A 14219-nucleotide genomic window follows, 5' to 3' on the forward strand; every position below is an offset into this window, starting at 1 on the left:
TGTTCTGCCCTCGCTGGAATCTGGGCACAGCTTCGTTGGGCTGACTAGCCAGTGGGGAATGGTGAAAGCACTGCTCAGCATTTCTGGCTCTGCCTGAGGCTAGAATGCAGAAAACCCTGCAGTAGAGGGAATTTTCTCTTTGGGGTGCTCCTCTTGCCTCCCCCTTACTGCTTCCCAGGGACTGGGAAAGCTGCTCAGGAGTCCATCCAGAGCCCCTCGAGGCTACTTCTGTGTTGTGCAGTATTTGTAGAGCAATGCAAAGCCCTCGATAACACCAGGGGCAGGGGCCGAGCAGGTGCAACCAGAATAAAATCCAGACCAGTGATATATATTTACGCTTGGTACTTTAAAAGGGCCAGTTTCACAAAATTGAAACCAGTTTATGAGCCAGATTAGCTGTGAGGAAGAATTTAATCTGAAAAATGTTGAATGGTCATTGAGAATTGTATAAGAACACTTCACTGTATGCCCAAAAAGCCACAATTGAGGAAGAAGGCTGTATTGGTTAAAGAAAAGACCTGGTTTAGAGAGAGAGTGAAGGCAGCTATAAAAATATATTTTTTTAAATATAACAAATGGAAGATAAAGGAAGTTGATAGTGATGAATATAAATCGGAACTAGGAATTGTAGAAAATCAATAAAGGAAGCAAAGGGGACACAAGGAGAAATCTATGGCAAGCAGAGTTAAGGACAATAAGGAGTTTTTTAAGTACATTAGGAACAAAAAGAATCCTGACAATGGTATTGGCCCATTACTAGATGGAAATAATAGAATTAGCAATAATAATGCAGAAAAGGCAAAAGTGCTCCATAAATATTTCTCTTCTGTGTTTGGGGGGAAAACAGATGACGTAGTCCTACGATAACACATTTTTCATTACACTAGTATCTCAGGAGGATGTTAAACAGCAATTACTAAAGTTAGACACTTCTAAGTCAGCAGGTCCAGAAAACATGCAACCAAGAGTTTTAAAAGACTTGGTGGAGGAGCTCGCTGGACTGTTAATGTTGATTTTCTGTAAGTCTTGAATGCTGGGGAAGTCCCAGAAGCCTGGAAGAAAGCTAATATTGTGCCAGTATTTAAAAAGGGGAAATGGGATGGCCCAGGTAATTATAAGTAGGTCTAAGATTATGTCCCAGAAGTCATGGATTCCGTGAGTTCAAGAGACATCCATGACGTTTTTTTGCTTCACCCCATGGCAGCGGGGCTGGAGCTGTCCGCTGGCGGGGGCTGTGGCGTTCTGGGCCATGGCAGGCGGTGGGGGGCCCCCACAGCTCTCAGCTGGACCCCGCCCCCTTCCCCTCCTGCAGCCATGCTTGGGATCTCTTCCCCTCCTCAGGCCCATTTTATCACCGCTCTTTTTAGTAAAAGTCAGGGACAGGTCACAGGCTTATATGAATTTTTTTTCATTGCCTGTGACCTGCCCCTGACTTTTACTAAAAATAACCTTGATAAAATCTTAACCTTAATTATTAGCCTGACATTGAGCCTGGGCTAGATAATGGAGAGTCTGATATGAGACTCAATTAATAAAGAATGAAAAGAGAGTACTGTAATACCAGTAAACACGGGTTTATGGAAATAGATGCTGTCAGACTAACTTGATTTCTTTTTTTTTTGATGAGATCACAAGTTCAGTTGATAAAGGTAATAGTGCTGATGTAGTATACGTAGACTCCTATAAAGTGTTTGACTTGGTACTGCATGACATTTTGATCTAAAAATCTAGAACAATATGTAATTAACATGGCACCTGTTAAATGAATTAAAAGCTGGCTAATGGTTGTAATTGTAAATAGGGAATCATCATGGAGCAGGTGTGTTTCTAGGGGGGGTCCTGTGGGGTTCGGTTCTTGGCTATTTAACATTTTTATCAATGACCTGGAAGAGAACACACAATGATGATGGATAAAGTTTGCAGATGCCACACAAATTGAGGGAGTGCTAAATAATGAAAAGCACGGGCCATTAATGCAGAGCAATCTGGATTGCTTGGTAAACTGGGTGCAAGCAAAAAATATAGCAGTTTAATATGGCTAAATTTAAATGTATCCATCTCGGAACAAAGAATGTCGGCCATTCTTACAGGATGGGGGACTCTATCTTGGGAAGCAGTGACTCTGAAAAAGATTTGGGGGTTGTGGTGGATACTCAGCTGAACATGAGCTCCTAGTGTGATGCTGTGGCCAAAAATACCGATGCAATCCTGGGATGCATAAACAGGAGACCTTGTGAGTAGGAACAGAGAGGTTATTTTACCTCTGTATTTGGCACTGGTGTGACTGCTGCTGAAATACCATGTCCAGTTCTGGGGTCTACAATTCAGGAAGGATGTTGATAAATTGGAGAGGGTCCAGAGGAGAGCCAGGAGAATGATTAAAGGATTAGAAACCATAGTAATAGCTCAAGGAGCTCAATGTACTTAGCTTAACAAAGAGAACATTCAGGGGTGACTTGATTACAGTCGGTAAGTATGTAGATGGGGAACAAATACTTAATTATAACAATCTAGCAGAGAACGATATAACATGATCCAATGGCTGGAAGTTGAAGCTAGACAAATTCAAACAGGAAATAAAGTGGAAATTTTTACCAGTGAGAGTAATTACTCATTGCAACAATTTGCCAAGGGTCGTGGTGGATTCTCCCACACTGACAGTTTTTAAATCAAGATTGGATTTTTTTCTAAAACACATGCGCTAGGAATTATTCTTGGGGAAGTTCTGTGGCCCGTGTTGTACAGGGGTCAGACAAGATGATTGCAGTGGATGCTTCTGGCCTTGAAATCTATGAAAGAAGAGGCCGCTAAGCCCCACCCAGCCAGGCAACAGCCTCGCAAAACTCAGCATCACTGGAGAATGGCTGAGTTTGAGTTCGCCCTGTAGCACAAAGGAGCGATAGGGGCATTATTTTAGTTATCTTTATTTGTCACTCCAGGCTGTATGAGCTGTGATTTATTTAGCATGCTGGGTCCTACATACAGATCCTGTTCACTGTTTGAAAAAAGACAAACATTTGTTTAATTGCCCAAACTCTCTGCCAATTCACTGCTCTTATCATAGAATCATAGAATATCAGGGTTGGAAAGGACCTCAGGAGGTCATCTAGTCCAACCCCCTGCTCAAAGCAGGACCAATCCTCTTGGGTAGGATATACTATAGTGGATGTTGTCTGGGCTTCCCCTTTTAAAAGGACCGTCATCTTCTTTTTGTATTAGCGAAATGCAGAGAAACACACATTCTCTCGGGATCTTTGGGAAAGACGAGATTGGGTTTTATCAGTTGCAGCCTCTTGCTAATGAAAGTTGCCTGCTTTAACTGTAACGCTTGACTCTCCTTTAGAACCTTTCATGTGAAGATCTCAAGCACATCGCAAACGTTAATGAATTACGCCCCCCTTTGACCTAGGTGGTATCTCCCCATTTAATATACGGGGGAAATGAAGGCTATTGCATGTACATTCGAAGGCTCCATTGTGTTTTACATGGGGTTAGTTAATGTGTTTAAGACAATGATTTCCCAGCGCATCCCAGCCCAGAATGATTAAGGGACTTGCCAAAAGACACCCAGCTGGTCTGTGGCAGAGCTGAGACTAGAACCCTGGTCTTGTGACTCCCAGTGATGCATCTCCGCACAAGCCCATCCTTCACCCCGTTACTGAACGACATTTTAGTTCAATTCACGGTGGTATTGGAAATGACTTCGCATGTCACAAGCACAGGACCAGCTGCCGCAGCCCTTCCTTATGCAGTTAGGTCCCACTGCAGTCAACAATGACCATGTCCATGAGGAAGAACTTGCATAAGAGTGGCAGGGTCAGGCCCACATCTCAAGTCTCACTGTGTGATCCATTCCCTCAACCTCCCCCTTCCTATGTTGCTTTCTCTTTGTTAAAAGAGGGAGGGCAAACAACCCCCATGCCTCTTTCCCGTTCACATTGGTTCTCCCTGGCTTCTGACATGAATCCTTAACTAGAGCCTCATTTTGTCAACACACGGTGATGTTGGCAGGCTCGATGCACCTGCAGAGCTCCAGGCATGTACCCTACTCCTGCTTATCATGCAAAACCAGGGAAGAGACTCGTGCGCAGAATCACAGCTGAAGAAGCTGAACCTTTCCACCGCAGTGACCAGCTTTCAGGGTTAAACCCTCTTTGAAATCCTAGTGTGGTGGGTTTTATTGCCCTTCTAGTGTAAACAGCTCAGGCACCTTCTCTAAAGCCCTCTGATCAAGTTCTCATTGCTCTCCGTTCACTGTGGAATGAGCAACATGTTGCTCACCATACCCTAAGGTGGACATTCTGAACCCTTTGTATCCAACAGACTCTTCCCTTGACCTGACTCTCCGCACCCCAAACTGAAGTAGATACCATTAAACTTGCAAAGCCTGCTAAATTTTAAAACCTGTAGCAGGCTGCTCAGTGTAGACCAAGTGTGTATCTTTTTCATATCTTCAGATGTCTTCTCCTGGGGCTCCTGTATCAGTTGGCTGGTAGAATTCTGGCACAGCTGATCCATTAAAGATTGTGAGGTGTTTGCCCAGAAGGGGATGTGAGCTCCACTAATGGATCCTTTTGCTTTTGGCTTCTGTGTGACTGAAATTAACTTCTGTAATTAAAGCTTGCAGTTTGCACAGTCATTCTGCGCTGGAATAAAAAGCCCTGAGGGAGTCTCTTATTTTCAAGGAAAACAAAATATTACGATAACTGCTGCGAGGGCATTAGGGAAAGAGAGGATTTCTGTGTCCTCTCTTTCGCTGTAGTCTTCAGGAAGTAGCGTGTTTGCTGTGAGCTCTGGCTTTGTGCTTCTCAGCTGTCACGTTCAATTAGCAGGACAGGAGAGATGCTGTTTCCTGAGTCTGCTGGCCTTTTACCCACCAGGTGTGTGTTTGCATGGAGCAGAAGTACCACTGGAACAGATTAGTGCCTTAGCAGAGCAGGTTTGTGGAGAGCCGAGCTGCTCGCTCAGCTTCTCAGGTCAGGAGTGTTTCGAACAGCCTCCAGGCATGCAGGCTAAGTGCTTTGTGAAGAGATGTATATTTTGTAATGCTTAATGGTTTGGCCTTTTAAGCCTTCAAGCAGGAGAGTCCGAGACTCCAATATTTTGAAAGATCTTGAAATTCCTTTGTGTGTTAACTGTGAAGTGACCTGTATCTCAGCTGCTTTTAAATAACTCCACCTAACCAAACATTCACTGTTCCTCCCTCTAGGATGGAGAGGTGTACTGCATAGATGCTCGTTTCTATGGCAACATCAGCCGCTTTATAAACCATCTCTGTGAGCCAAACCTCACTCCTGTGCGAGTGTTCATGTCACACCAGGACCTGCGCTTTCCCAGGATCGCCTTCTTCAGCACCAGGCAGATCGAAGCTGGCGAGGAAATCGGGTATGTGCTACCCACAGGGTCTGCCTTTCCCCTGGGAATTGTCCTTGTGTCGTCTCTAGCCTAGCTCCTAGATTCAGAATGACCCAGAAACCCCACAAAATTTGGAACCAGTGAATCAGAGTCTGCTATTTCAAACCCAGCTCCCAGCTGGGGAACAGTAGAAGGGCAAATCAGTTCCAAATTTTGTGGGGTTTCTGGGTCATTCTGAATCTAGGAGCTAGGCTAGAGATGACTCTTTCCAAAACGACACATCTGCCCAACCTGCAGCTGTGAAAAAGCTAACACTTGGTGTGCTGCTTAGGTTTCTCAGGGAGTGGGAAATTCCATGGTTGGGGAAGGGATAGTGGCCTACAGGTTAGCACAATGGTCTGGTACTCGGGAGACCTAGGTCCTATTCCTGGCTCTGCCAGTGGCCTGCTGGGTGACTGTGGGCAAGTCACTGTGCCTCAGTTTCCCCATTGTTAAATAGAACAGAAACTATGCTCACCTCCTTTGTAAAGTGCTGTGAGCTCCACTGATGAAACACACTTACATAACAGCTATGTATTCTTATTGTCGTCAGTCAATTGCAGGCTCTGGTAAGGGTAAGCAAGCCTCATGCCTTATGGGATAAGGGGATCGGTACAGGAGTTGGGAAGGAATTTTCCCTTCTGTGCATGTCCTTGCCCCACTGATGAGGTGCATTCTGGGTTTGTCTTTCCCTTAATGCTTCCAGGGATCTCAAAGCAGTTTGCAAACATGTATTTCATCTCCTGCACACCCCCCCTTGTGAAGTCAGGAACTGTCTCTATTTACCGCTGGGCAGATTGAAATGCAGCAGTATAGGGTAGAGTGCTTCTTGTAGAGTGCAGAGTGGGTGTGCCGCTCCACTAAATCAGAAACGTGGAGTCTCACGCTTGCTTTGCCCAGGTGTAAATGACAACAAAAGGTGCCAGGCAGTGAAGAATGAGCCCCAGAGAGCACAGCGCTCCCCTTTCTCTCACTCTGTGTAACCCTATCAAGTTAGAGGGAGTTCCATGGGATGTAAGGGTTTTGATGCTGTCTCACATGACTCTCTCATAAACAAACTGGGGAAATATGACCTAGATGGAGCTACTATAAGGTGGGTGCATAACTGGTTGGAAAACGGTTCCCAGAGGGTAATCAGTGGTTCACAATTAAGTTGGAAGGGCGTATTGAGCGGGGTCCCACAGAGATCTGTTCTGGGTCTGATTCTGTTCAATGTCTTCATCAATGATTTAGATAATGGCATAAAGTTTGCAGATGATACCAAGCTAAGGGGTTGCAAGTGCTCTGGAGATAGGATTAAAATTCAAAATGATCTGGACAAACTGGAGAAATGGTCTGAAGTAAATAGGATGAAATTCCATAAGAAGAAATGCGAAGTACTCCACTTAGAAAGGAACAATCAGTTGCACACATGCAAAATGGGAAATGACTGCCGAGGAAGGAGTACTGCGGAAAGGAATCTGGGGTCATAGTCGATCACAAGCTAAATATAAGTCAACAGTGTAACGCTGTTGCAAAAAAAAGCAGACGTCATTCTGGGATGTATTAGTAGGAGTGTTGTAAGCAAGACACAAGAAGTAATTCTTCTGCTGTACTCCGCGCTGGTTAGGCCTCAACTGGAGTATTGTATTCAGTTTTGGGCGCCACATTTCAGGAAAGATGTGGACAAATTGGAGAAAGTCCAAAGAAGAGCAACAAAGATGATTAAAAGTCTAAAAAACATGACCTATGAAGGAAGATTGAAAATATTGGATTTGTGTAGTCTGGAGAAGAGAAGACTGAGAGGGGACATGATAACAGTTTTGAAGTACATAAAAGGTTGTTACAAGGAGGAGGGAGGTAAATTGTTCTCCTTAACCTCTGAAGATAGAACAAGAAGCAATAGGCTTAAATTGCAGCAAGGGCGGTTTAGGTTGGACATTAGGAAAAACTTCCTAACTGTCAGAGTGGTTAAGCACTGGAATAAATTGCTTAGGGAGGTTGTGGAATCTCTGTCATTGGAGGTTTATAAGAGTTAGACAAACACCTCTCAGGGATGGTCTAGATAATACTTAGTCCTGCCATGAGTGCAGGGGACTGGACTAGCTGACCTCTTGAAGTCCCTTCCAGTCCTACAGTTCTATGATTCTATGTGAATCAAGGCCAGATCCTGTGCTCAAGTGACCCTGACAACATCACAGTGAGCCAGTGATAGAATCTGGCTACTCAGATTTCCTGTCTTTTGCTGTAACCATTAGACCACCCTTCCTCTGTGGCATCCAGTGTTAGCATTTGCTGGGGTAGCCTGTGAGACCTTATTTGCTTGGTTCCCAAGAACTCAGCTCTACTCCAAACTTGTCACTGAGGTTTCCTTGTTGGCATACACTCCAACAACTCTTGAGCTGATCAGACTCCAGCGTGAGGGGCACGTGCAGGGTGTACAATATATCCAAAGTTACACAGCAAACCTCTTCCTTCTATACAGGTACACATTTCATTGCAGTTACTATACATAGCATTGCACGTTTTGGGATTGGCTTGGTTACTTTCCAGGACCCAATTCCTGTGCAGCATGCTCTGTCCACGTTCGACTTTACTCCTTACCTCATCTTTATGCTCCCGACTTCTCTTGTCCGTTGTTATCTTGTTCTTAGTAAATGGTTCCCTAGGTGTTCCCTCTCTTATCGTAGCTCACTCAGATATTGTCTTTTAGCTTACTGATCTATTATTTATCTTAGAATCATAAAATAGAATCATAGATGATTAGGGTTGGAAGAGACCTCAGGAGGTCATCTAGTCCAATCCCCTGCTCAAAGCAGGACCAACACCAACTAAATCATAGCACAAACATTTCATTTTCAGCCTGCTCATTACCTGCCCAATCCTCTCTTGCAAGAATTGAGGCCTCCTGCATGTTTAATTGCTCACGTCCAGTCTGGCCTACAGCCATTACTCAAGGCAGGGATGGAGGACTTGGTGGCCCAATGACAGCTGCTCCATTCTTGTCCTTACCGTTAAGAGTCACAAAATGTAAAACCCTGCTATTGAATCTCCCTCTTTCTCCTCTTCTCATTTAGTTTTGTAACCTAGGAGGCCAGGACACAGGTTAACGGTAACTTCCAACGTGCGCACCCCAATGATGCTGGGATTGCAGAGAGTAGTAACTATTGCTAAGCAAATACCGATAGGCCCAGTGGGTTCGCCATGTCAACAGTGCTCTGAATTTGATTAACTGGACAGTTCAGAGGCCATCCACTTTGGGAACGGCCAGGAATGTGTTCTGGGTGCCTGGCCATAGAAACGTGGGAAATTCCCAAAGATCTGACGTTTATTTTAAAGTGAGATTCAGAAGCGAAGCTGGATGAAGAGGTTGTCTTGGCTCCGAGGGAGGGACTGAATTCAGAGGTGAGGCAAAAATGATAGCGTACGCAGCACATCTGGGATGAATTGATCCAAAAATGGACAGGACAAAGTAAATAACTGTGTAAAAGAAAATCCGTGTAAATCACATCAGTTTTGTATTCTGAAGGGATCAGATTGAGCCCCTGGCGGCGCAAGTGCAGTTCCTATTGAAGTGAGTGGCCTGGATCTGGACTCACACTGGTTTTGTGTCACTGTTACACCGTTGACCTCAGTGGAGTTACTTATGCTGGTGATAATCAGGAGTGACATTGGAATGGGGCCCCGTGGAAGCTGCCCCTGTTCACACTGTGGCCCCAGAAGTGCTGGGAATTGTGCAGGCGTAAGTTAAGGGGGGGAGGGGCTGCTTTCTTTTGTGTCCTCCTGTTACTTGTTCTTCTTGCTTCACCCCTGCTCAGTCCCTTCAGTGTGTAAGCTGCCCTCGTTTTGCACACCCAGCGAAGGGCGGAGCCACACCAGTTACGATGCTTTGCCACGCCTGTATGGTTTCTGACCAGGGCCCAGCACTGTTTGCATCACTCCTGACCATGGCTCCCGCTAACTCCAGGCTTGCCCCTCTAGTCTCTGTACTGAAAGGATGAGGAAGTGCAAGTAACTTCCATAAAAGAGGCGATTTTTCCTGTCTGACGCAGAGCACCCACCTCATCTAGGAGCCGGGCCTAGGGCTGGTGCCAAACTGATGCTATCTGTGCTGGCAGTTTTTGCCACGGCTGCTGTTGCACTTGCCGTAGATCCCAGACCAGGAAGCTCGCTGGACCAAAAGGCAAGTTGTCTGCTTTCAGCCTGATGTGGGCAGCGTTTTGATTCCCCAGCTGGGAGCTGGGTTTGAAATAGCAGACTCTGATTCGTCGGTTCGATCCTGCAGGTGTCTTATTTTACTTACAAATCCCGTCTCTCAGTGACTGACATTAATACGTCTCACCAGTGTACGGACATCTCTGCTTTCCTGAGTTAGTGCCTAAAGAGAATGAGCCAGATTCCAGCCCCCACATGGTCCCTTTACCGCTCTGTGTAAAGGAGCTGCAGTGGTCGCCAGGGGAATTCCCGGGGTGCAGGGGCAGCATACAGCCCTGTGCCAGACTCCAGCATTGCATCTGCTCCCATTACAAACGAGCTTCGTTACCGGGTTTTTGGGAGCTGTTCTCAGCTGTGGGAAGGTGAATGTGTGGTGATTAACAACAGGAAACTACAGCCTCTGTGTCTGAGGCTTTATCGCTGCACAGATGGACAGGCAAGACTGCAGTTGTGTATCTTGTGGTGGTTGGCTCTACGGACGGATTCTAGCCATCACTTCTTTGCCTGTGGGAGCTGGGTGGCTCGGGGCCACGGATGCAGCGTAGGGAGCCTTCCGCACCGAAGTGTCCCCGTTCACACCCATCCCAGGGTAGCAGTGACAGCAGTCCGTTCTCGTCCGATGCCTGCTTGGTAGGGCTCAGTAAGCTCCCAGTGATCAGGGAACTATGTCACAAGCGCTTCGTCACAGTTTGCGCAATGTTCTTGCCCTGCTGCTTTAGTTTCTCTGTGTGACGGCTCCTAGTAACTATACAGTAAGGGGTCAGAGGAGCTGCAGAGAGATGGGTTTCCCCGAGGCGCCTCCGGTTCTGTTGTACCATCTTCATGACTACCGAGGAGATGTCCTTCGAGGCAGCAGTGAGGAAGAAATTTAGGAAGCACTAAAGCCAGAGAGGGCTCCAGTGCCAGAGGAGGGAGGACATGGCAAAGGAAAAGAGAAATGTTCCCCACCTAACCGTGGCCCTAGTAAGTTTATAGCTACACCGTGGATAGTATCAGTGCTGGTTTCTTCATAGGGTCCCGCCCCTGCTCTGCAGGGACCAGCCCCGGGGGAGGGAAGGAAAATCACAGTTCTGTGCTCACCCCCCAGCCGGATAGAATAACTCACAGGCCATGTGGAGCACAAGGGTTGAATTCCCCATCCTGGTGTCCCCTGGGCCATCTAGTCCTCCCGGCTTGTCACGTTTGTGGCTGGGGAGCGTTTTTATGTGCCAGAACTGTTGCAGTCCATTCCCCTCTTGAGGCTTGCACAGAACTGTCGGCCTCCGTGGGAGAGGGGGCTGGGTGGTTTGGCAGTGGGACACGGAGCCCTTCCGCCTGTCCCCGCCGGGCACTCCTGGAGAGGCGTTGCCATCACAGTGCTGTTCGCCGGCTGGGTGAACGTCATTGGTAGGGCTCTGTCCAGCTCGAGCTTTCCCATCGCTGGTAGCACCGAATGGTCCCCTCTTGGCTTCAGCAGTGATGCTAATGACAGAGGCTGAATCAACCCCTCACTAGGAGAAGTGGTTCTGCCAAGTCCAGATTGAGGCATATTGACCAAGGCTGGTGTGGGAGGGGAATCTCAACCCGCTGCTGGTACGGTACCTTTTCTGGGATGTCACAAAGGGTTTCAGCCTCTAGGGGGCACGTTTCCCCTGAGCCAAAGGGGCTCTGCCCCTGCTTGGGGTGGAAAAGGCACTCACCCTCTTGACCCATTTCATCCTTTGCCTCCAAGTGCCAGGCAGCACCCCCTGTTAGAAGGGATCTCCCGGGAAGGGTTCGGCTCTGTACACACAGATTCTATCAGAGTCCCTGGCGTGGCATGGTGTGTGTGTGTGTGTGTCGGGGAGGGAGAATTGGGGTGCACAGAACTCCAAGCAGGGGGAGATAGACTCTGCAGTGGGGAAGGGGGGGGAAATGCGGGCACGCAGAGCCCCTGCCATGCGGCAGGAGAGTGGAGGGACATCCTGGAATGGGGGATGACGACACACAACTGGTGGAAAGGAGATTGGGGGAACCTGGTATGGGGAAAGGGGGTGCACAGAGCCCCTGCCACATAGTCCCCTTCATGGAGGGCGTGGGGGAAGTGGGAATGGGGTGCACACAGCTGCTGGTGTGTGGGACAGACTGGGAGACCATGGTATGGAGAGCACACAGACCCCTGGCAGGGGTGAGCCTGGGGGCAGTTGGGGTCCCTACAAAAGAAGATGGGAGAGTGGCACCCAGGGAATTTGATGGAGGAGGGATGGAAGGATACAGGGAGCCCCCAGGGTGGGCAGTGCATTCAGGCTGCACAAGCTATGAAGATTTCAGAGTAGCAGCCGTGTTAGTCTGTATTCGCAAAAAGAACAGGAGGACTTGTGGCACCTTAGAGACTAACCAATTTATTAGAGCATGAGCTTTCGTGAGCTCCAGCTCACTTCACTGAATGCATCCGATGAAGTGAGCTGTAGTTCACGAAAGCTTATGCTCAAATACATTTGTTCGTCCCTAAGCTATGAAGGGTGTGACCCCCTGCTGTACAAACTTTTTTGGTTTAGGTCTTCTCTGCTACCCTAAAGTAATTGTTTGAATGTGCGCACATCCCTCCTGTTGTGTTCCAATGACCAAATGTCCCCCCCTCTCTTCCAGCTTTGACTATGGAGACCGATTCTGGGACATCAAAGGCAAATACTTCAGCTGTCAGTGCGGTTCACCCAAGTGCAAACACTCGAGCACAGCCCTGGCCCAACGGCAAGCTAGCACATCCTCCCAGGACACACAGGAGACCGGACTTCCCGACACCAGCTCTGCCATGGCAGCCGGCCCCTTTTGAGGACTTGCTCCCGGGAGACCGAACTGTTTTAACTCGATAGATTCACATACTGTTTGAAATTTCCATTGAAAGAGAAAACACATTCAAGGAAAGCCAAGGGGTTCATGACATCTAGGGATGTGCCACCGACTGTTACTTGAGGAATAAGTGAAAGCAAATCCGGACTCCGTGTTGTAGGTTTCCTCCCTCTCCACCCCTGGAAAGCTGCTGGTTTTACAGTGAGTGCAAAGGGATGGCTGTCGCAGTTTTTCCATGCAAGATGTCCTAGCATCCATCTCTTCATGTGTTGTCAGAGCCAAGGGAAGCGTTTACCCCTCCCCTTCAGAACGCCGTTATTGATTGAATGGAACCTTCATGCCAAGTCATCTCCAGTTCTTTCACAATAAACTTTGAATACTTGATGGAACTTACTTTTTAAACGGGCGGGGGGGGGACAGTTCTGACATTGGTTTACTTGACGCAGCTTTGTGGGGCAGGTCTTTTAAACCACGAATTTCTCCCTCACCTGGCAGGACATTGCAGCGTGGTCTTCCCTGGTCCCGTCGCTGGGAGCTAGAGGGCGTTTGCTTCTAACAGATGCCCATCGGTTACCAAATCCGCTGATCTGTTATTTTTTTTCCTAAAGAAAAATGGAAAAGAATCCTTTTTCCTTCCTGTCCCCCCAATCCCTGTCTCTGTTCCAAGCCTGCCAGAGATTCTCTCCCCACCGCTCCTGCTCTATACAAAGCTTTCTCCGTTAAAAACCAGCTCTCACCTCTGCCCCTTGGGCATGTTACTGTCTCAGTGTTGGTTTCACCAGTGGAAGGATTTGCCTCTCCTGCCGCGTGAGCAATCTTAGAGAGGGACGGGGATTGTACAAGACACTAACTTCTGAAAGCATCAGTTTGCTTTTTTAAGACAAAACAAAGTGATACGTGTACTATAAAGAACCTTTGGCATTTCTCAAAAGAATGCTTAAGGCTGGGCAAGCATCAGATAGGACACACCCCAGCGAGAGGAGATACCATGGCCACCAGCTCATCCCTCCCTTTTCCCAACTCGGGGCACCTCTGATTTAATTTTTAAGCCACACACTATGAAGTTTAAATGAACTGATTTATTTTTTACCATTATTAAAACATTCGGGACAAAGCATTAAAAAAAAAAAAAACCACACACACACACAACAAAAAGAAACCACAAAACAAAACGGTGCTGATTCTGGTGTGATTTTTACTCACCACGTGAATATAAACTATCAATTGTATAAAAAGAACAAAGTGATTTTAGTATAAAATGCAGGAAAAAAACACAAAACCTTTTTTAAATTGTTAGTATTGTAGTGTGAATAAATTTGTCATCACCTTTTGTGTGATGGCTGGGCAGGTCATTACCTTAAATTTTTTTTTTTTTTTTGCATATGTCTTTAAATACTGTAATTAGTGCAGTAACAGGGGTTTTTTTCTTTTGTGCATCTCTTCTAAAACATTCATAATGCCGTCATGTTTATTATTATTATTATTATTTTCTGTTAATGTTTTTGACAATTTTAAAGGAGCAGTCTTTTGGCTCTGGTCATTTTCTTGTTCTGTTTTCAATGAAATCAATAAAAAAAAGTGCTTTAAAATGAATTTGGCTCTTTCATTCATCAGTGTTGCCAACTCTCATGATTGCATGACAAGTATTGTGAGATTTGGGTTTTTTTTAATCTAAATCCCAGCTCCAGGAGTCATGTGATAACATAGAAATCTGTTTTTTTTGGGGGGGGGGGGTTGTTGTGGGGGTTTTTTAGGCAAATTTCTGGCCCTCATGGTTGCACAGAAAAGCTAGAAAATGCGTATTCTAAAAGCTCAGAAAGCAA

The 14219-nt window shown here is 46.6% G+C and overlaps 1 protein-coding gene across 13 annotated transcripts in view; it reads left to right on the forward strand.

The window, feature by feature from the left end:
• EHMT1 (euchromatic histone lysine methyltransferase 1) overlaps positions 1-13989 on the forward strand; it is a 167701-nt gene extending 153712 nt beyond the window's left edge. For all 13 annotated transcript variants that reach the window (XM_037879299.2, XM_037879303.2, XM_037879304.2 and 10 more), the window contains 2 exons: positions 5210-5385; positions 12196-13989. In XM_037879299.2, the coding sequence (XP_037735227.1) occupies positions 5210-5385; positions 12196-12379 (360 nt within the window). In that variant the 3' untranslated portion in view covers positions 12380-13989. The remainder of the gene's footprint in view (positions 1-5209; positions 5386-12195) is intronic.
• Positions 13990-14219: the final 230 nt, after the last annotated feature.

The sequence above is a fragment of the Chelonia mydas genome, chromosome 16, assembly GCF_015237465.2.
Source record: "Chelonia mydas isolate rCheMyd1 chromosome 16, rCheMyd1.pri.v2, whole genome shotgun sequence".
NCBI lineage: Eukaryota > Metazoa > Chordata > Testudines > Cheloniidae > Chelonia > Chelonia mydas.